General features: G+C 44.2%; 1 protein-coding gene and 1 long non-coding RNA gene across 4 annotated transcripts; both read right to left on the reverse strand.

The window, feature by feature from the left end:
* Positions 1-8,028: 8,028 nt before the first annotated feature.
* LOC137126314 (uncharacterized) lies at positions 8,029-12,109 on the reverse strand. Of its 3 annotated transcripts, XM_067502964.1 has the most exons (4): positions 10,526-11,833; positions 10,102-10,230; positions 9,666-9,766; positions 8,314-9,119 (listed from the first exon to the last, which is right to left on the reverse strand). In XM_067502964.1, the coding sequence occupies exons 1-4, from the start codon at positions 10,878-10,880 to the stop codon at positions 9,012-9,014; spliced, it is 693 nt and encodes a 230-aa protein (XP_067359065.1). In that variant the 5' UTR covers positions 10,881-11,833; the 3' UTR covers positions 8,314-9,011. The 3 variants fall into 3 exon arrangements, with proteins under 3 accessions (XP_067359067.1, XP_067359066.1, XP_067359065.1); XM_067502966.1 differs by lacking the exon at positions 9,666-9,766 and having other exon boundaries at positions 8,029-9,119; positions 10,526-12,109; XM_067502965.1 differs by lacking the exon at positions 10,102-10,230 and having other exon boundaries at positions 8,312-9,119; positions 10,526-11,837.
* Positions 12,110-12,612: 503 nt separating this feature from the next.
* LOC137125585 (uncharacterized) lies at positions 12,613-21,100 on the reverse strand. Its single transcript, XR_010914175.1, has 3 exons — positions 20,634-21,100; positions 14,563-14,606; positions 12,613-13,397 (listed from the first exon to the last, which is right to left on the reverse strand). It is a non-coding gene; the product is annotated as an uncharacterized lncRNA (long non-coding RNA).
* Between the last annotated feature and the right edge of the window lie 1,069 nt (positions 21,101-22,169).

Consider the following 22,169-nt stretch of genomic DNA (forward strand, 5'->3'; position numbering starts at 1 on the left):
TTCAGAAAGTCACCGGTACCTGCTAAAACTAAGTAAAGATTCTATGTAAAACTAACTTGAACGAGTCAAGACCACGTTACTGCTGCTCTGCTGAGTGACTGCTCAGTTCTGTTTGTGCTGAAGAGAGTGAGGGAAGTTTAATTTCTCAGAAACACTGTGCACAAACCACAGCTGCCAGCCTGCTAACTTCCCCAGACTATGACGAGGCCTCCACCACACCAGACTTTCAGTAAGGCTGAGGCAACGTCTCTGCAGGGTCACCTGTCCTGAGGGGACACTGTGCACTGAGGACAGGGACACACAGTTAAATTTGATCTTAACTTACAGGAGCAATGAATCCAAATAAACAGAGTTTGAATAACTGGATGAAAAAGAGACGGACCAGGACCAGGAGATAAGTAGGTGAATGACCAGGTGAGCGGAGGCAGGATGTTGACGTGACTGAGGGGAGTGGTTTCACTGAGGCTCAGGATACAGGTGAGTATTTGTTTTAGTGAGACTTTGGTCAGGTAAGTAGCAGAAAGTTAAAAGGGACAATTCCAGAAGACAATGCAAACAATCCAAGGTCCTAATGACTTCTCTTCATCTAAGGTCCAATAAACATAAGACTTACATCACTGAATGGCCAATGCAGGAATCTGAGCTGATTCAGGTAGCAGTGGTTTACAGACAGATGAGTTTCAGGTTTAACAGCAGTCTTAGAAGAACAGTAAGAGACAAAGGTTGACTGGGAGTCTCACAGTCAGAGAGGACAGAGAGACGATGGGACAGAGAAGTGTGGGACGGGATGGGTATAAACACGCAGGAGCACTAATCCCAGTGGATGATGAGGTGAAGCTGTTGGGGAAGGAAGTGAAAACAGTAGTAGTTTGGGTATCAGTGTCCCCTGTACGAACTGATGAGTTGTCTCCATCTTCTGTCACCAAGGTTACAACAGAACAATTCATCACATCAAACATTAATACTATACTTTTTTTCAAGTCAAGTCACTTTTATTTCTACAGTCCAACATCACTGAGTACTTGAAGTACACTTACAGCCTCACTCCAGAAGATAATAAGAAAACTTAACAAGCTAGAGAAGCCTCATAGGACCAAAACTAATCCAAACACCAGGGACAAGTGATGAAACTGGGGTCAATCTGAGCTCAGGAGGTGGAGCAGCCGGTGAAGAAATGGATGTCTGTGCACTGAAACACACAGGAGTAACAGTTACTGTAGTAATAGTAATAGTACTAATAGGATTGTAGTAGTACAGTGAGTAACATCAGTAAGTATTTCCGGTGTCTGTATACTTTTGTGCAGTTTGTTCTTGCTTCCTGACACTTCTTTGTCCCGTCCCCAGACCTGATCACCTGACTCTGTCCCCAGCTGTTCACTTCTCCCTGACCACTGTTTGCTGGAGTAGTAGTAGCAGTAGTAGCAGAAGTTCCAGACAGAATGAATGTTTTTGTGCGCCATCTTGTGTCAGCGTTTAACACAAAAGCATCATATTTTACTCCTGGGGAGTGAGAATGAGCTGTTAAAGGAGTTGATGTCTTACTTTTGCCCCACTGACATCAAATGTGAAACCACTTCGTGGCCAATTAAAACAAGAGGTTTGCACTGAGTCGACTGATGTCGAACCAATCCGGCCTTTGAACGCAGCAGTTAGAATGGTGGGTTCTGATAACACTGTTTATCCCATATTTAGTTTTGCAGTGCACCTTAAAGAACATCTTTCTCCACATGCCCTATGTGTTTGCAGGCCAAAGACTGTGGCCACACTAAGTTCAGACACATGTCCCATAACTGCAGGACAGAGGACAGAATGCTGCACAAGTTGGAAGAGTTTACAGGCAGAACACTGAAACACGATGGGAATTCTGTGATGTGGGACAAACTGTGGTATCATTACATAAGTACCTGCTCTGCTGCTTTTGTACTTTTACTTCATGGGAGCTGAGTTTTCTGATGAAGTACAGTCTGCAGTTCTCTGATGTTGGTGATTGTGAAGCTGTTTCCCAAAGTCTCACAATCACTAGCAGGATCATCCAAAGCAGATCCATGATCAGGTTCAGTATCAGAAACTAGAGAGACTCTAAACCAGCACAGCTCTGACCTGATGCTGCTCCGTCTTCACACTGAGACAAGTTCTTCACTTCCTACTTCAAACCTTGATTGTTGTATGTAAAGTCTGACTAAATATATCACAGACACAAAGTCAGGATCAGCACAAAGTGATCAAACAGAAGCACTGGGAGTGTTTGTGTGAATAGAACATATATTTCATGTTATTTGATGTTTTTGGGTCACTGATATCATTTTGTCTTGATACAAATGTTCACACTTGGACCCTGAACTTAGAGCACACTAGTAAAGTACTGTGCTTTATAATATGTGTGATTCTTCTGCACAATGATGTGAGAAAACTGGATGAAAGATTAACATTTTAGAGGAGAGATATTATGACACCAGTAACAAAAACAGAGCTCAAAGCAAAGACATTTCCTGTAGCTGCATGTCTTTTTATACAAACCATTCCAGCAACACCAGTATTACAACGGTAGTAAACACAGTGAGTTTCAGTGGTGGTAGTAACAGCAGTACAGCTGAGAAATAGCAATATTCATTGGGGTAGAAGTAGTAGTACTAGTAAGAGCAGGAGTAAAAAGTATCAACGGTAAAATCTCGTGTCACAAACAAGTACAAGTAGAATTGGCTGAACCTTCCAGACGTCACTGAAGCTTTAAAATAAGCTTTTATTTTTGTCCTTTTATCAGGGTCAATATCTGCTGTGGCTGTTTTCAGGGGACATGAAGAGTCTAAAATAAAGCATCAAACCTTGCAGACGTCACTGAAGCTTTAAATAAGCTTTTATTTTTGTCCTTTTATCAGGGTCAATATCTGCTGTGGCTGTTTTCAGGGGACACGAAGAGTCTAAAATAAAGCCTGTGGTTGTTCATGTTGCTGAACCCTCCTGTTCTGCTGCAGTGACTCTGACCCTGCTGCTCCCTGCTGCTCCCTGCTGCTCCTCTCACTGTGAAACCAGCTGCAAACAGTCCCAGAAATATTCTTAACCTGCAGAAAACATGATGAAGATTCAAGGTTTGACTTCACATGCTGCATGTATATATGAATATTCTTAACATGGAAAAACACACTGAACTTTGTTTTGCTGAGAAATAAAAACTGAAATGATTAAAATCTGATCTTTGAGTTTTTCTGCACAGATGGAGCCACAGCTGTAACACAGTACTGCAACTGCGAGTACCAGTACTACTGTATTATTTACCACCACTACTAGTACTACTTCTACTGAACCTGTAAGTACACAGGTTGTTGAGCATCTAGTGACACGTGGGTATTTGTGGTCTCGATCCTCAGAATGTACATACGACATCATCATTCTGTGAAACAGGAAGTGAAGCATCACATCAGAGCTGTGCTGTAATCTATGCTACACATTTTTCTGTCCAAGTAAAATGTCTGATCCTGTAGCTCAGAGGAAGCATATTTGGTTTTATTATTTTAATCATTCATGTTTGGGTTACATTTGTCTGACTGATCTGGTGACAGTTCAGCCATTTCTGTAACTTTGTGTTACACAGACACGGTGCAGTTGATTCTCTTGCTACAGTGAAATCTCGTCTCCATATTCATGTTGTTGTGTTGTGACTCATTAAGTACTTGGTCGGTCAGATGTCAGATTTTTTAGATTTTTTGGGTTTTTAATGATAGAGCTTTGTCCTGTTTAAGTTTATGAAACACTGTTTTCGCATGTTCTATTGCCTCAACAATGTAATGGAATATTGAAATGCAATGAAAACGTTGCATGAACTCTTTTTCAGTGCTTTTTTTAAAGTGCAAAGTGTGTCCGACCAGTCAAACGGGGTTAGTGCCGCTCAAATACTCTCAGCCTCAGTGTCCTTCACAATGGATCCTGATGAGCTGACCTCCTGTCTGATGATGATGATGATGATGGTGTCTCTGGGTGGTTACTGTCCTGCCCCCTGCTGTGATACATTACAGTCTGTGGGCTTCTGGGTTCTGCTCCTGAAAAAACTAACAAAAACAGAAGAAAACCTAATTTTGTGCACAAATAAGAACTGTGGAAAGACATTTTCTAAGGTGCAGGAAGAGTTGTTGGACAGACCCTGAATGACAGAGGACGTGAAGTGTGTGGTTGAGTCCAACTGCTGCTGTCTCACCTCAGATGAGACCTGTTTAAATCATGTTTCTGTGCATCGTCTCACTCGTTCTGTCTGAAGGAAACAGACTGTTAAGCTGTTTGAACAAGTGACATTGGTCCATAACTCAGATCATGGTTTCTCCAAAAAAATTTCTTCTGTTTGTATGTTTACAGCTGGGTGCAGAATCTTCAACTCCCTTAGTTTGAAAAGGCAAAAAAAGATAATGAAACATAATATTTAATTCACATTTGTCAGGTGCAAATGTTCCTTCATCAAATTCAGCTGCTGCTAAACCTTCAATCCACTGTTTGAGTCTTCAGTGTAATATTCAAAGCAGGAATTGTTCATTTCATTTCGGAGAAATGTTGACATGAGGCTAAACACTGTGACGTGGTGCTGGTCAGGACCATCTGGGACACTGTGGATGATGTCCAGCATGACCTGTTGTCCCCTCTGGGTTCTTTCACTTGTGTTTGAGTGGAGAATCTGCTCACTTAAACCAGCAGGTGGCAGCACAGCACAGTGTTGATCAGCGTTTTCACACACACACACACACACACACACACACACACACACACACACACACACACACACACACACACACACACACACACACACCCACACACACACACACACACACGTCAAACTCTTATTACCAGTGTCCTGCTTTCCAAACTTTACTTAGGTCGAAGTACTAAAGCATTTGTATGGCAGTATACTTAAAGTACCATCAGTACTCGTGCACAGTGATAAATATGAGATTGTAGGTTTGTAATTATTCATGTGTTCATGTGTCAGCAGGTGACTTTTAGCACTGACAGCTGCTTCATCCACAACAGGACATAAGTGTGTGTTAGAACATTAGATCCACATACGTGGAGTGGGGAGGGAAAGGAAAACTAACTGGAAACACCCAACACGTCCTTCAAAGTCAATGGAACCGGACTAAAGCTCCTAGCATTTAGACACAGGATAGTTTGTGTGTGTCTGGACACATGTTGATCACAACCAACATCACGTGCTTAGGACGAAAAACACACTAAAGTTTAACAGACGACTATGATGAAAAGCCAATCGAATAAACAGACAGAAGCTCAGACTTTGGTTCTGTAGGTTTTTGACCAACGTTTGACCACAACTGTTCACATAGTGACATCAGACGACCTTCACGACGACCTTGTGAGAGAGAGAACTCAACATTGTAAAGCACTTTGGATAAAAGCACTATATAAGTGGCCATTTACTACTGACACCTGGTACTGCTGTACTTTTACTAATATTACTGAAGTGATGAATATTGAAGGATGTAGAATATCTGTTTATGGCTCAGATCAGACTTTAGGTGAAGTGTGAAGTCTGAGGGAGGATGTGGTTTCAGGATCCTTAAAAGTTTCTCAGTTGTCTGGGACTAAAAATACAGGAACAAGTTTGACTTGGACCTCATTAATCCGGTTTCAAAATGTCTCTGAAAACCACAAATCTACAGAAAATAACCAGCTTCATTTCTGAAGCTAGTTTCATTAAAACTCAGCTTCAAGCTCCAACACTACTACTACTACTACTGATACTACTAGTACTGAACTGATACTGAGCTGATTCCAGCTGTGACGACTATGTCCTGATAAACGATCGGCCTTCTGTTGAGCTCAGTTCCAGTTGTTTACGTGAAGGTAAAGTCACTTTTTGAGGAATCTTTCACAGCTCAGGCTCCATTTAGGATCTTTTAATCACAGCACATGAACTTCCTCACATGACGTTTTCCAGTGTCTCACAACAACAGTTTCACATTATTTTACATTTGGCTTCTTATCATGAGATTGTTTCAGTCTGTCTGTCTTTAAACTGAGCTCTATGACCATTAAACAAAGTGCTCAGGGCTCGTCTGCAGCTTTTTGGTGGTCAAAGTAACACAGCAGGAAGAGGTGGGTTCAGCATATTCACTCATTAGGTGTGTTTGTTCTTACAAATGTGGCCAATCTTAGAAGCCATTTCCCCCTTGCTGAGACCCAGAGACTCACACAGAGCCCCTGGAACAACATGACTATAGTGTCACTTAAAGATTGTTGCAAATCAAACTTGGAGACATTAATATTCTGGGTGCAGGGTTTTTTTTTCTGTGATTCTGTCTTTAGAGATGAGTAGGTTGTTCACCCACCACCTGACCACACAGCAGTTCTCACCATAACACCCCCCCACAGAAGCTCTGTGGGTGTAAAAACTCAACCTGGAGAAACTGTGTAGCTGCAGAAGTGAGAACAACATAAACCCTTCATAACTTTATATCATGTGAGTGACTTTATATGCAGATGACACTGTTATTTCACTGGATGTTAATACTTGGACCTGGACCTGGACCTACTTTGATGCCTTTGCCTTTGGACCAGTACAGCTTCACATCATGGATGGAGCTGTGACGTCTGAGCTGGACAAACAAACTGTAAAAAAAAAGACACAGAGTTAAAGCAGAGGACATGTGATGTTCTGGTTCTGCTGAGTCAAAGTTCAAATCTAAACCTTTTAGAAATACTGTGGAAAGACCTGAAGATGTTTGATAGAGAGGCTGTTAAAGGGTTCACATACTTTAGCCACACACAAATATATATGTCTGGAGGATTTTACCACAATAAATAAATAATGAAATAAATTTTCTGTTTGTTATTTACGTTTTTCTGCCCACTAACACAGTATCATTTGCAGTACTCGCAGCAACAGTAGTAAAAGTAGGTGTTTAGTAGTACTAATAGCAGTTTGAGTGGTAATATTAGTCATTTGGCCAAACACAGCAGTATCAGATGTAATACTACTCATGGTAGCTGTACTAACAGAAGTAGAGGCTAATAGTAGTAGTACTACAATGTACAGTAGCAGCAGCAAATACATTTGCTGACTGTTTTTGTGTAAACAGACAAATGAATAATGTGAATAAATGTCTGTAGTTTGATTAAGATAAAAACTGACATGGAGACGTTAAAGAAGAAAAAGAAGCAGCTGTGACCTCGGTCTCACTTTGTGTTTCCTGTCTGCAGCCATGGTCAACACTTCACTGTGTGTAACCAGTGAGTCACAGTTAGCAGGAACAATGATCACTAATACACAGTATTCAGAACATTTTCTGAACACATTTCATCAGTGTAAAAGTACTGCATCCAAATACTTCAGTAAAGTTTAATACTTTAAACAAGCAGTATTTTTATTGTACTGGTAGATATAAGAGATTAGAAACTAATGCATCATGATTTAAAAGGTGATGATTCATTTCAAAATATGAACAAATGGTTTCTAAATGAAATAGACCATAAATAGATCATCCACAACACTAACAGCACTGAACAGGTCAATGTGGGTCAAAAGGTCACGGAGACCAGAAACATGCATGGCCTGATTACAGCCAAGACATAGTGTGGTAAATCCTCTTCCTATAATGACGTGCTTACAAGGGCTTGTGGTCATCTTGATTCTTCTTTAGCAGATAACAGTACTCATAATCCTTAGTCATTCAGATTCAGGTGGTAAACGGTCCAAAGCAGAGTGAATGTGAAGGGACCACGAACAGGAAGTGACTGCAAAATAAAAGCTTGAAGGAGGAAGTGAAGTTACCAATCCTGACATCCATGTACTGCAACATTTCCAATGAAGTCCAGCTGATCTTCCCATGTTCCCATAGTTTCTTTTTACTGGAACGGACACAGTGCTGAGTGTGTGACCTGTTTTCTGTGTCTGTCTCTAAAAGCCTGTCAGAGAACAGGAGACACTGCAGGGTTATTCATATAAAATGATAGGTTTCTGTGGTGATGAACCCAACGCTGCTTGTTGCACAATAATCTAAGAGCAGACAGGGTTCAACAGAGAAGAGGAGAAAATGAGGAGAAAACACAAAATGACCACAAAGAGTTTTCTACCAGAGACTTCAGGAAGAAGAGCTGCTTCATTTGTTTGTAGCTGAACTACATTAAAACAAGCATGCAACTAGTTCTGGTTCATGCCCAGGCAGAACGTGGACGTCTGCACGGACAAATGAGTTAAGCCAAATTAAAAGAACTCAAACTCCCAGAAACACTTGTTGACCAACGTGTTTCAGCTTGTGGTCTTCACCAAGCTCTGTAGAGACTGTGGGAGGAAACAGGGAGGTGCAAAAATAAAGGTGTTGCTAGTGTTGAAAACTCATTAAAACCCTGCTGAACAAAGAAAATGCTCTGAAGCTAAAAGCTGTAAACTGCAGAGAAACAGGACGTATTTCACTGTGACACTGACTAATTTAACACTTAAGCTCATTAAAATAAGCTTAAGAACATCAGAGCTAATCAGCTTTTGGAGAAATTAGGTGAATGCAACAGTTTCTTTTCCTGACTTCTCATTTATGTTTTTGGTTCTTTTGCAGACACAAATTTGTTTCTATGAATCATTGATAAGACAAAGCAGGTAGAATTAGTTTAACCAACTTTTAATGGTAATTTTCAAAGGTTAGACTTTTTTATTGGCTCCATAACTGAACAGTTGCTATAATATCTGACAGTTAGTCAACAGCAGCACAGAAAGAAAAGTGACCTCCTACCAGCCAGAACAACACCAACAACACACCACAACACAGCAACAACTACTTTCCACATAACGTAAAAATAAAAATGCTCCCTTCACACGACTGAGGGATTTTTCACTGCAGAAACACAGACAAAGTGTTGTTTAAGAGTCCAACTAAACACAGACAAAATCAACCCTCTGACAGGTTTGTCTCACAGACTGACAGTGGAACAGGAAGTCCTTTGTCCCAGCTGTGTGAAGGTCAAACATGAATACTACAGGTGAGTAGACCTGGTGTACAGGTACAGTCCAGGTGTCTCCGTCAGCGTCCAGGATGAGTTGAGTGAGGAAGCTTAACTTTGGAGTAAATACACTCTGAAGAAGCAGCAGGTGGGGGGGCTCTGATGAGGGGGAACTGGATCTCTGCATACTGCAACACACAGGAAGAGTACTGAGTACCACACAGGAGTAATACCACTCATAGAAATGGTAGTACTAGTAGAAAGAGATCTAGTACAGTATTACATAACCAAAGTGTGGAGATCCTCAGTGACCCAGGTCATGGTTTTTGATTTTTGATGACATCTCTCTTAAATCTAAGAAGTAAAATCTAAGAGGTTTTAAGACTTAAAGAGCTTTTTCCCATCTCTAATAAATGTAGGACACAGATGTGTCAAGTCCACAGCTTCCTTAGCTTTAATGTTTGTGTACAGGAGTGGGTCCCAGAACAAAACTGGTCTGATAGCAGGTTGTAGTTAGAATAGTAGTAAAATCTGCAGCATCTCCTAGTAGATATAGCAGTAACTAGTATTAGTACCATTAACATTATCAGCAGAAGTACTGAGGAGTAGCAGCAGTAGGTAGTAGAAGCAGTAACTGTAACAGATAACGGCATCAGAAATAGTAGTAGCAATAGTATTATCTGCAGTAGTACTAGAAGTATTAGTACTGTGACAGTATAAATAGGTTTGTTCACCTGCTGTGAATCCAGAGTTCCTGTGTTATTAGGTGAAGGATGAGTCACCTGACGGCTACAGTTCTTCTTCTTCTTCAACCAAATCAGTGAACAAAGCAAACCTGCAGCAGAGCCTCAGGTGAGTCACCTTCAAACTGATTCCACTTCACATTCAAACACCAAACCAACCATCGCACACGTAACTTCATTCTCCCTAATGTTTGGTAAATGCAGAGCAGATAGAAGAAGAATCTCATGCTGTTAAAGAGACGTGACAAGAGAACAAAACTACCTTTGGTTTATAATATGTAACAAAAACACCTGGACTTCACTTCCTGCTTGGTTTTCAGTTAATATCTTGAATATACCTCACAATGTGCTCAACTCTCTTAAGAGTTACAAGAGTCTAAATCTTTTTTTGTTGATACAAATTCTGAAAAACTAATCACAGACTCACCGGTCACTAAGAGAAAGTTCAAAACAAAGGATCCATACAAGGTGAACTTGTACTGGTGTATAAGTAAGTGAAGATGCTGGTTATTGTCGTTTTCCTCAGAGCTGTTGTTGGGTGGACCAACGGGAACATCTGGGGAAAAAGGACCAAGCTGAACAAAAGACTGACAGTGACATGAGACATTTGATCTGAACAGTTCACCAACAAACGTTCAGCTCCTCATTTTCAGACGTTCTAACATATTTAAGTTAACATGAAAATTTTGTCTTGTTGATTCAAAAATTTAAAATTAATAGATTATACATTTTAATGTACATTAATACCATGTAACAACCATATGACCAACTGTGTTACATATGACAGGAGGCAACTGTAAATTATCTCATTTCCAATTTGATGAAAGAAACATTTGTTAAAAACTACTGACCTGAGACCAGACTGAACGTATCCATGAACTGAATGCTGCCATTTATCTTCCTGCCACAGAAGTACAGTCTGCAGTCGTCTGCTGTGATGTTGCTGATCAAGAGGCTTTTTCCAAAGGCTGAATATTTGGGTCTAAAAGTAGAAACAAAGTACTTTGTAGTAACAGGATCTTCATCGAAAGTGCGGCTGATGCCTCCTTTAAACTGACTGTGGATCTCCATGTACCAATACATGTCTGAATTATCCCCTGAACAGTTCAGAGTGACGTTCTGACCCAGCTCCACTTTGACCTCTGTCACGTTCTGGGCCTCTGCACAGACCAGAAACACCAGCAGGATCAACCAAAGCAGATCCATGATCAGGTTCAGTATCAGAAACTAGAGAGACTCTAAACCAGCACAGCTCTGACCTGATGCTGCTCCGTCCTTCACACTGAGACAAGTTCTTCACTTCCTACTTCACACCTTGATTGTTGTATGTAAAGTCTGACTAAATCTATCACAGACACAAAGTCAGGATCGGTACAAAGTGATCAAACAGAAGCACTGGGAGTGTTTGTGTGAATAGAACATATATTTCATGTTATTTGATCATTTTGTCTTGATACAAATGTTCACACTTGGACCCTGAACTTAGAGCACACTAGTAAAGTAACTGTGCTTTATAATATGTGTGATTCTTCTGCACAATGATGTGAGAAAACTGGATGAAAGATTAACATTTTAGAGGAGAGATATTATGACACCAGTAACAAAAACAGAGCTCAAAGCAAAGACATTTCCTGTAGCTGCATGTCTTTTTATACAAACCATTCCAGCAACACCAGTATTACAACGGTAGTAAACACAGTGAGTTTCAGTGGTGGTAGTAACAGCAGTACTGATACAAGAAGCAGTATTTGTTTTACTAACTGTGAAAATAAAGGCAGCTGAGAAATAGCAATATTCATTGGGGTAGAAGTAGTAGTACTAGTAAGAGCAGGAGTAAAAAGTATCAACGGTAAAATCTCGTGTCACAAACAAGTACAAGTAGAATTGGCTGAACCTTCCAGACGTCACTGAAGCTTTAAAATAAGCTTTTATTTTTGTCCTTTTATCAGGGTCAATATCTGCTGTGGCTGTTTTCAGGGGACATGAAGAGTCTAAAATAAAGCATCAAACCTTGCAGACGTCACTGAAGCTTTAAATAAGCTTTTATTTTTGTCCTTTTATCAGGGTCAATATCTGCTGTGGCTGTTTTCAGGGGACACGAAGAGTCTAAAATAAAGCCTGTGGTTGTTCATGTTGCTGAACCCTCCTGTTCTGCTGCAGTGACTCTGACCCTGCTGCTCCCTGCTGCTCCCTGCTGCTCCTCTCACTGTGAAACCAGCTGCAAACAGTCCCAGAAATATTCTTAACCTGCAGAAAACATGATGAAGATTCAAGGTTTGACTTCACATGCTGCATGTATATATGAATATTCTTAACATGGAAAAACACACTGAACTTTGTTTTGCTGAGAAATAAAAACTGAAATGATTAAAATCTGATCTTTGAGTTTTTCTGCACAGATGGAGCCACAGCTGTAACACAGTACTGCAACTGCGAGTACCAGTACTACTGTATTATTTACCACCACTACTAGTACTACTTCTACTGAACCTGTAATTCATTACAACGGTAGTAAACACAGTGAGTTTCAGTGGTGGTAGTAACAGTAGTACTGATACAAGAAGCAGTATTTGTTTTACTAACTGTGAAAATAAAGGCAGCTGAGAAATAGCAGTATTCAGTGGGGTAGAAGTAGTAGTACTAGTAAGAGCAGGAGTAAAAAGTATCAACGGTAGAATCTCGTGTCACAAACATGTTGCAGAGATTTGTAACTTCGCAGGAACGTTGACAACACACAGACCCACGGAGCCCGTTTGGTTTGGCCCGTGTCAGCGCGCTCGGCACAGCTCGGCAATGTCCGACGAACCGCCGTGTGTCGACTCCAAGTGTCGGAGCTCGTATCGAGCGACAACTATCATGGGACCGGTGACGTCACACGTCGGTTTACGGCTCGAGCGCTACACATGGCGCCTCAGTGACGTGCTGAGTTGCGGCCTCTGTGGGAAACAGAAAACAGGTTGAGCTCATCATCTGAGGACAATTCAGACTCTTTACTTAGTGCATCTGAACAAACACAGGGACATTTTAGGCCTGTTAAACTTGAGTAAGAACATTATTATTACAAATGTACCAAAGTCAGAGCAGATTTGAAAACACTGTGGTCTTAAACCCTCCAAATGTTACATGTCAGATGCTTTGTCACATTAAATGATCATCATTGCTAACAGTATGCTTTTAATGTGGTGGATGGTCAGTGTACACTGACATTCATGATGACCATGTGATGTAGTTGATGTTGAAGTGAGTGAAACCAATCGAGTGCAGCAGGTGTCAGCGTTTAAATAAAAGTCAGAGCTTTATCCTGATTCATCCAAAACAAAAATGAAAAGTCAATGCAGAAGCTGATGGGCTCAGTATAAACACTGTGATCCTTCCTAAAGTTCTCTTTAAACTAACCTAAGACACTCAGCTGAACTCTCTGCTCCACGTCCACCACTGGGACGTGACACTCATAGACACCATTGTCCAACTGCTGCACTTTCTTCAGGATGATGGAGAAGTTTCCGTCTTTGTAAAGGTCAGGAAAACTTTCCACTTGACCTCTGAACTTCTGGTGCTGTGATGAATTATCTGCTTTATTATTCTTTATGTTCAACACAGGGCTGTTTTCTTTGTCCCTCCAGAAGATGGACAGTGTCTCAGGTGGAGGATTATGTCCTTTGTAGACACAGGGCAGCAGGGCGTCTTCTCCTGTAAAACGCTCGATGACTTTCAGGCAGCTCACTGTAAGAAAAAACCAATGTTTCCTTGAAACAGTCAGATAGAAATCACAGCAGTACAGAGACAGATGTCTGCTGAACAACAGGACAGTTTGTCCACACAGCAACTGAAACAAATGCTCACAGACTTAAAACACGGTAAATTTCAGTCACATCTATAATTATATGAAATTCATATCTCTGCCACAATTGAATACAAATCATTTTTAAGAACAAACATATTTTGTTCTTCTGTATTTCCTGTTACAATACAGTGAATCTCTTTGGGTTCTGGGATCAGGACGTTGACCTGGTGAAGCTCAGCCTGGTTTTCTAATGATTCCTTTAATACTTTGTTGCTGAAGTTGTGATAAGTGTTTTCAGTGATCTGGAAAGTTGTTTTATCTGCTAGTCTGAGATGCACAGCTCCTGTCTCTCGTTGAGGAAACATCTAACATCGCTCTCGTGATTATTTCTATGATTTCTAGTTATGTTTACCGTGTTTGACACTATGAAAGGGATTGTAGTGATTTTCTAACATGTTCCGAGTTTCAAGAGAACATTTCTGAAGTATTCTGAGTAAGTTAAAGCCAATTCTTGCTGAGTATGTTAGAGTGTGTGTGTGAGTGGAGTTCCAGCTCTGTCATAGGGAAAAACCCTTCCAGAGCCAATATGGGTCAACTGTGGTCTCTCATTTACTTTACTGCACATAAGGTGATGTATCTTGTTCTGCTATGAGTTTTAGGAGCATTCATGGAGGTAAAATGATTATTAATGCTAACTGAAACTTCTCAGTACACCTGAGTTCACCTACTGTACCTAAAATGTACACATCTTAAATGAGCCTCAATAAGAAACTAGAATTAGCACTTCCCTATTGTTTCTATACAGGTTTAGGCGAATGGACCTGTGCCTGCAACAGCTGTGGCCAAGAAATCCAAACAGAAACAGCTTCCTGTGTCCAGGAAACTTCCAAACTAATATTTTTTGAATTCAAAGTTCAGTCTTGGTCGTTCTGGAAACAACGGAACAGTCAGTATCTGTCCCAAGCTTGTAGATTTTACAACATGAACGTCCTCAGCAGCTGTAGATGTTCACGTTTCCTCTTGTCTCAGAAGTTTAAGTGTCTTAATGTTGTAAGAAATGTGGGAATCTCAGCACCTAAAGCTGCAGAACACAGAGAAACTTACCTGCAGTCAAAGAGAAACTCACAAAAACGTAGATCACTGAGAATCTGTGGAGGAAAAAAACAAGTTAGTGAATAATTCAACACATGATCAACGTCACGAAACTATACTCAGGTAAAAAATAAGAATCAATAGAACTTGATATGATCTCTATTTAAATATTTCACTCACAAAAAACAGTCCGGACAGAGATGATTGGTCAAATGCAGCTGATGTTACAGATGTTTGTTGTCGTAAAACTAAAAGCAGATTTGTAAAAATGTTTGTCTGCAGCTCATCACACAGGAATCATCCTTTTCTGCAGAAGTAGAAGTTTTTATGTTCAGGTGAACTAACTGCACTTTGCCTATTTGTAAAGTCAAACTGTTCAGTATTAGTGTTTTAAAAATGTGTTACTGCTCCCTTTCACTTTTGTTCTCTATAGCTCAAGACTCTCTGCACTGTTACATATTCCATCCATGTCCAGCTGCCAGCTGAAGGCCACATCAAAGCTCTGCTTGTCACACTCTGATGTGTATTTAATGTTTTGCGGACCCAGACAGAGAGACGGAACCAGGCGGTTAGGAAGGCGTGAATGTTTATTTAGGGGAAGGTACAGTGGATTGGGTCGGGGGAAAAGGGGAGCGCTGCCGGGAGGCGATGTCCGGAGAACGGAGAGGCTGGTCCGAGGAGCTCGATGCCTTGTGCGGGGGGGAGCGATTGGACGGCGAGTCACAGGTGGAGGATGAATGGTGACCGCGGGAGAAGGAGCCGTGGAGACGGGGAGCCGAGGGGGTCGCTGAACACAGCAGGGCGGCTGGAGGATCTGAGGGCAGGGAGACAAAGAGCAGGTTAGCTGTTGCAAACTAACAGGTTTTAGCAAGAGCCTAATGTACACGAGTACCAAGGAGGTTACTGCGACGATTTGGCAACTTGTGGCGTGGAGGAGACCGGTATATGAACTGCTGTCATCAGGATGAGTGATTGCTTGCAGGTGTGGCGGCCGCTGCAGTCCAGGTGCTCTGGGAGAACGAAAACAATCAGGGAGAGAGAGAGAGAGAGAGAGAGAGCAGGAGGGAAGGGGAGGATAGAAGGGCGGATGCTGTGACAGTACCCCCTCCTCAAGGGTCGCCTCTGGGCGACCGGCCAGGCTTGTCAGGGTGAGCCTGGTGGAAGCACCTGACAACCTTAGGATCCAAGATCCAAGCCCGGGGAACCCAGGAGCGTTCCTCCGGACCGTAACCTTCCCAGTCCACCAAATATTGGAGACCCCGGCCCCGGCGGCGAACGTCCAAGATGCGACGCACAGTGTAGGCGGGGTGATTGTCGATAGGCCGGGTGGGAGGTGGGGGGTCGGTCGGTGGGCACAAAGGACTGGAAGAGACTGGTTTTAACTGAGAGACGTGGAACACGGGATGCACTCTCATACTTCTGGGGAGTTTGAGCTGTACAGCGGACGGGTTAATTATTCTTACAACAGGGAAGGGGCCAATATATCTGGGGGCTAATTTACGAGATTCGATATGCAGAGGAATATTTTGAGTGGACAGATAGACAGTCTGACCTGGTGTATAGGTGGGGGCCGGGGTTCTTCGACGGTCGGCGAGGCGCTTGTTCCTTTGTGTCGTCCGGAGGAGGACTGCCCGGGCCTCTTTCCATAGCCGACGGCAACGGCGGATATGTGCGTTGACCGACGGAACTGCGATCTCCGTCTCCTGATTTGGGAACATTGGCGGTTGGTACCCTAAAGAGCACATAAAGGGCGAGAGACCTGTGGCAGAGGAAGTGAGAGAGTTATGAGCATATTCAATCCATGGAATGAATGAACTCCAGGTGGCGGGGTTAGATGAAGTGACGCATCTGAGGGCGGTTTCCAGACTCTGGTTTGCACGCTCGGTCTGGCCATTGGATTGGGGGTGGAACCCGGAAGACAAACTGACGGTTGCCCCCAGAGCCTTACAGAAGGCCTTCCAAACCTGGGAGACAAACTGTGGGCCACAGTCCGAAACAATATCGCGAGGGATTCCATGGAGACGGAGAACATGCTGGGTGAGAAGCTCAGCTGTTTCAGTGGCTGTAGGTAATTTTGGCAGGGGGACAAAGTGGACAGCTTTGGAGAAACGGTCGATGATGGTGAGGATAGTGGTATTTCCATGAGATGGTGGAAGTCCTGTGACGAAGTCCAGGGCAATGTGTGACCATGGGCGACTGGGTATAGGAAGGGGTTGAAGGAGGCCATCTGGTGGTTTCTTGGGAGTTTTTCCCCGGGCACAGGTGGCGCAGGCCGCCACAAACTCCCGGGTGTCCTTAATCAGAGACGGCCACCAGAAGTGTCTCTGGAGGAGGTGTATGGAACGGTCCGCCCCGGGGTGACAGGAGAACTTGGAGCAGTGGGCCCACTGGAGGACCTGGGAACGAACCCGAGAAGGAACGAAAAGGAGACCAGGAGGTCCGGTGCCGGGATCGGGCTCCTGCTGCTGGGCCGTGCGCACAGTTCGTTCGATTTCCCAGGTGAGGGCCCCCAGTACACATGACGGGTGGAGAATGGGTTCGGGATCATGGGGGGATGTCTCAGGGGCGTGGATGCGGGACAAAGCGTCGGGTTTGATGTTCTTAGACCCGGGGCGGTAGGTGAGGGAAAAATTGAAGCGGTCAAAGAAAAGGGACCATCGGGCTTGGCGGGAATTGAGTCGCTTGGCGGTCCGGAGATGAGCGAGGTTCTTATGGTCAGTCCAGATGATAAATGGTTGTGGCACCCCCTCTAGCCAATGGCGCCACTCCTCCAGTGCCAGCTTAATTGCCAGGAGCTCACGATCACCCACAGAATAGTTCCTCTCGGCAGGCGACAACTGGCGTGAGAAGAAGGCGCAGGGCCGCAGCTTCTGGTCGCCCTCACTGCGCTGGGAAAGGACGGCACCCACGCCAACCTCTGAGGCATCCACTTCAACTACAAACTGGCGAGAGGTGTCGTGCTGAGACAGAATGGGAGGAGAGGTGAACTGCTCCTTAAGTTGGGTGAACCCTCCCTCGGCTTTCTCTGTCTAGCGGAATGGGGCAATGGGAGATGTTAGTTTTGTCAGGGGGGCGGCAATTGTGCTGTAGTTCTTGATGAATCTGCGATAGAAATTGGCAAAGCCTAGAAAGCATTGCAACTGCTTCCTGGTCCCAGGTCTGGGCCATTCCGTGACTGCGCTTGTCTTCTCGGGGTCAGGCTTCACCTCTCCCTCACCAATAAGGAATCCTAGGAATGACACAGTGGAAACATGAAATTCACACGTATTCGCCTTAACAAAGAGTCTGTTCTCCAGTAGCCTCTGTAATACCAGTCTAACATGTTGTTGGTGATCGTGAAGATTGCTAAAAAAAATTAATATGTCGTCCAGGTAAACAAAAACAAACCGGTTGATGAAGTCACGGAGCACACTGTTGATCAGAGACTGAAAAACCGCTGGAGCATTAGTTAAACCAAAAGGCATTACCAAATACTCGAACTGGCCCAGTGGTGTGTTGAACGCTGTCTTCCACTCATCCCCCTCGCGGATTCGGACCAGATGGTAGGCGTTACGGAGATCCAGCTTGGTGAAGATGGTTGCACCCTGTAAGGACTCAAAAGCAGAGTTAAGCAGGGGGAGAGGGTATCTGTTCTTAACCGTAATGTTGTTTAACCCCCGGTAATCTATACATGGGCGGAGAGTCTTATCCTGCTTACTGACAAAGAAAAAACCTGCAGCGACAGGGGAGGAAGATGGACGGATGAGACCGGCTTGTAGGGACTCCCTGATGTATTTCTCCATGGCATACCCTTTCGGGGCGAGAGAGGTTGTACAGGTGACCGGTGGGCAACGGTGCCCCAGGCTGGAGATCTATAGCACAGTCAAATGGGTGGTGGGGAGGGAGTGACAGGGCTTGCTCTTTGTTGAAGACTGGGGCGAGGTCATGATAGGCTGGGGGAATGAGGGACATATCCGGTGTGGGGGAAGTGTCCACGGGAGGAGAGTGGCGACCAGGGAATGGTGCTGAAAGGAGACAAGAGTTGTGGCAAGGGATTCCCCAGCCAATTATTTTATTGGAGAACCAATCAATGTGGGGATTATGTTTCCTTAGCCAGGAGTAGCCCAGAACCAGGGGATTGTCAGGCGAATGCATAAGGAAAAAGGACATGTCTTCTTGATGGTTGCCAGAAACTAACAGGTGTAGAGGGGCTGTTTTGTGTGAAATCTCCGTGACCCCTGATCCATCAAGGGTTCTAACCTTCAAAGGCTGATCCAGGGGAATAAGGGGAAGAGACCACTGTTTGGCTAAGGAGGCATCTAGTAGACTATGCTCTGCCCCAGAGTCTACCAGTGCCAATAGGGGGAGGGAGACTGACTGGTAAGAGAGGGTTGTGGACACTGTTAGCCGGGTTTGGGGGTTGTCGGGGAAAACAGCTCCGCTCATCAGGGCCCCCAGTCTCCCTGACGAGCTCCCCCTTTTGGCCGTGAGGGACACTGTGCAATGAAATGTGTGGTGGAACCACAGTAAATGCACTCACCAGCCTGAAGCCGGCGTTGTCGCTCCGTGGGGGAAAGACGTGCACGAGCCAGTTCCATGGGTTCCGCAAGGAGCTCAGAAGAGGCTGAAGCACTGGATACCGGAGAAACGAGACTCTTAAGGGGGGGAGTGCGCAGGCCCTGGGGAACAGATGCTGGTATCTGTCCTCTCTCTCTCCGCCGCTCACGGATGCGGTTGTCCAGACGGATGGCTAGCTCAATAAGCTCGTCCAGAGAGTCGGGAGGATCCCGGTGTGTCAGCTCGTCCTTCACCGGGTCGGACAGTCCGTGGCGAAAAACAGTCCGCAGAGCGGCGTCGTCCCATTGGGCCTCCGTAGCAAGCACCCGGAACTCCACCGAGAAATCCGCCACACTACGAAAGCCCTGGCGGAGAGAGAGAAGCCTGTCGGCTGCGTTCTTCGAAGGCGCCGGGTGATCAAAAATTTTTCTTAATTCCTCGACAAATGTGTGGAAAGGAATCAGAAACGAGCTACCCAGCTTTGCCTCCGCCCACTCGAGAGCTCGTCCTTGGAGCAGCCCGACAACATAGGCGACCTTCGCGGCATCTGAGGCGTAGGTTTGGGGCTGCTGGGCAAAGACCAGACGACACTGGAAGAGGAAGCCCCGACACTTATCCAGGTCACCGGAGAAGGGCTCGGGGGGAGGCACGTATGACTTGCGGACCGCGGGAGCGGTAGGCGGCTGCGGCGGTGGAGCAGGCTCGGCGGAAGAGGCCGACATGGAGCACTGAACCCTAAGTGTGTCCGTCACCTGTGAGAGCTGCTGGGAATTCCGGTCCAAGGCCTCCTCGATCCGCCGCATCCGGTGGTCATGCTGGGCCAGGAGAGTCCCCTGGCTGGAGACCGCGTGCTGCAGCTGGCTCGCGTCTGCTGGGTCCATTTAGCTGGCCAAATCGTTCTGTCACACTCTGATGTGTATTTAATGTTTTGCGGACCCAGAAAGAGAGACGGAACCAGGCGGTTAGGAGGGCGTGAATGTTTATTTAGGGGAAGGTACAGTGGATTGGGTCGGGGGAAAAGGGGAGCGCTGCCGGGAGGCGATGTCCGGAGAACGGAGAGGCTGGTCCGAGGAGCTCGATGCCTTGTGCGGGGGGGAGCGATTGGACGGCGAGTCACAGGTGGAGGATGAATGGTGACCACGGGAGAAGGAGCCGTGGAGACGGGGAGCCGAGTGGGTCGCTGAACACAGCAGGGCGGCTGAAGGATCTGAGGGCAGGGAGACAAAGATCAGGTTAGCTGTCACAGACTAACGGATTTTACCAGGAGCCTAATGTACACGAGTACCAAGGAGGTTACTGCGACGATTTGGCAACTTGTGGCGTGGAGGAGACCGGTATATGAACTGCTGTCATCAGGATGAGTGATTGCTTGCAGGTGTGGCGGCCGCTGCAGTCCAGGTGCTCTGGGAGAACGAAAACAATCAGGGAGAGAGAGAGAGAGAGAGAGAGAGAGAGCAGGAGGGAAGGGGAGGATAGAAGGGCGGATGCTGTGACACTGCTTCCAGAAAACCATCACACAGCATGAAATAGAAAACAGAGAAAATCACCTCAGGACGTCATTGGAACATATGGAATATGGAACGATTGGAGAAAGACTCTTCCCTCAGAGAACCACAGTTAGAACATAACCGTTTCATTCATCACGTCACCTTTGCATTAGACTTGAACAATGATCATGAAACATTTCCTTTCTGTTTCAGCTTCTGCAGCCAACAAAGTCAACATTCAGCTGCTGTGTGCATTAATATTTGACACCACTTCAAACTGACCTTCAGAACATGATCATACAGTAGTTCACATGTGGCCTGTTGGCAGGAATTTAAATACTAATAATAATAATTTAAAAGTCCGTCTGCTCCTTGTTGTGTTTTAACTTTTAACTTCCTGCTCTTTCTGTACAACATGTGGCTTCATGTTAGTAAAAATATAGATGTGGTTACTGAGAACCACTGAGGCCTGAATGTGGTTTGGGTCTTTTCACGACAACTGTTCTCTCAGTGGAGGTGACAGGCAGGTTTGAAGACACATCAGCTGTCAGTGGAGACTCTGATAGTTTTTAGTTTTGACAATTTTTTTTTAACAATGATTTTCAGTTTTCTGACATTAGCTACAACATCCACACGTTAGAACGTAACGTACGCAGGCTGCTTTTCCCCGTACGTCAAATCTACATCATACGCATTAAACCAGAAGCTTATTTCCTGTCGTCCATTTTATTTCCCCTTTTTAATTTTAGGACAATCAGTTATTTCTCACCTTCACCTTCTGTAAAACAACCTTTAAATTCTAGAAATATGTTTCTGCATGTTGGCCTCCATCTTGTTCTGAATTTGAATATTATCTCATCAAAACAACAACAAAACAACAACAACAACAGATTCTCCATTTGTGGAAGAAAAAGTCACTTTCCTGTTTTTCCAAAACACAAAGTCAAATTCAAACATGTTTATCCTCCAAAAGAAATTCAATAAGAACAGATTTAACTCTTTCTAATGCATTTTTCCAAACAGCTGTTTATTTATGGGTTTTTTAGGACCTGTCCCGTCTCATATTCTGATTCATATTAAAATGAGGTGGTTCACTCAGTCAAACTAGAGAACAAGGTAAAATTTAAACTCCAGTCCTTTATCTCTCTGAGGCCTCAGGATCCTTCACTACCATCTCAGGGGAATCATTTACTGTATGTGGAAAAACCACAACATGTCTCCACAGGACCAACGGAGGAAAATTCCTGCAGATGAAACTATGTATCACAGTCCATCAACAGTGTTATTGTACATGAACCAACAGCAGCAGAGAGAAGAGGGAATGAAACATGTGTCTACATGCAGACAGACAAAAGATCCAGATCAGATCAGATCTGTGGACAAACTACAGCAACACAGTTTACTCAACTCTGTCTCCAAAAAAATCCTGTTTCCATACAACTACACTGTCACAGCTTTTAGTAGTTATGGTTTTTACAAACATAATGATCAGATGTTGGTAATTTACATCAGAATAATACAAAGTCCGTACTCAAGTAAAAGTACAAGTACTTGGCTAAAAAGAGTAAAAGTACCTCTTTGAATTCTGTACACACA

The sequence above is a fragment of the Channa argus genome, chromosome 4, assembly GCF_033026475.1.
Source record: "Channa argus isolate prfri chromosome 4, Channa argus male v1.0, whole genome shotgun sequence".
Lineage (NCBI taxonomy): Eukaryota > Metazoa > Chordata > Actinopteri > Anabantiformes > Channidae > Channa > Channa argus.

Excerpts from the sequence above, each read along its gene's own strand:
- LOC137126314 (XM_067502964.1), bottom strand. The coding sequence starts at position 10,880 with ATGGATCTGCTTTGGTTGATCCTGCTGGTGTTTCTGGTCTGTGCAGAG. Across the intron at positions 10,231-10,525 it reads TACGTTCAGTCTGGTCTCAG|ATGTTCCCGTTGGTCCACCC; the intron begins GTCAGTAGTTTT and ends CTTTTTCCCCAG. Across the intron at positions 9,767-10,101 it reads GAACTTTCTCTTAGTGACCG|GTTTGCTTTGTTCACTGATT; the intron begins GTGAGTCTGTGA and ends GCTCTGCTGCAG.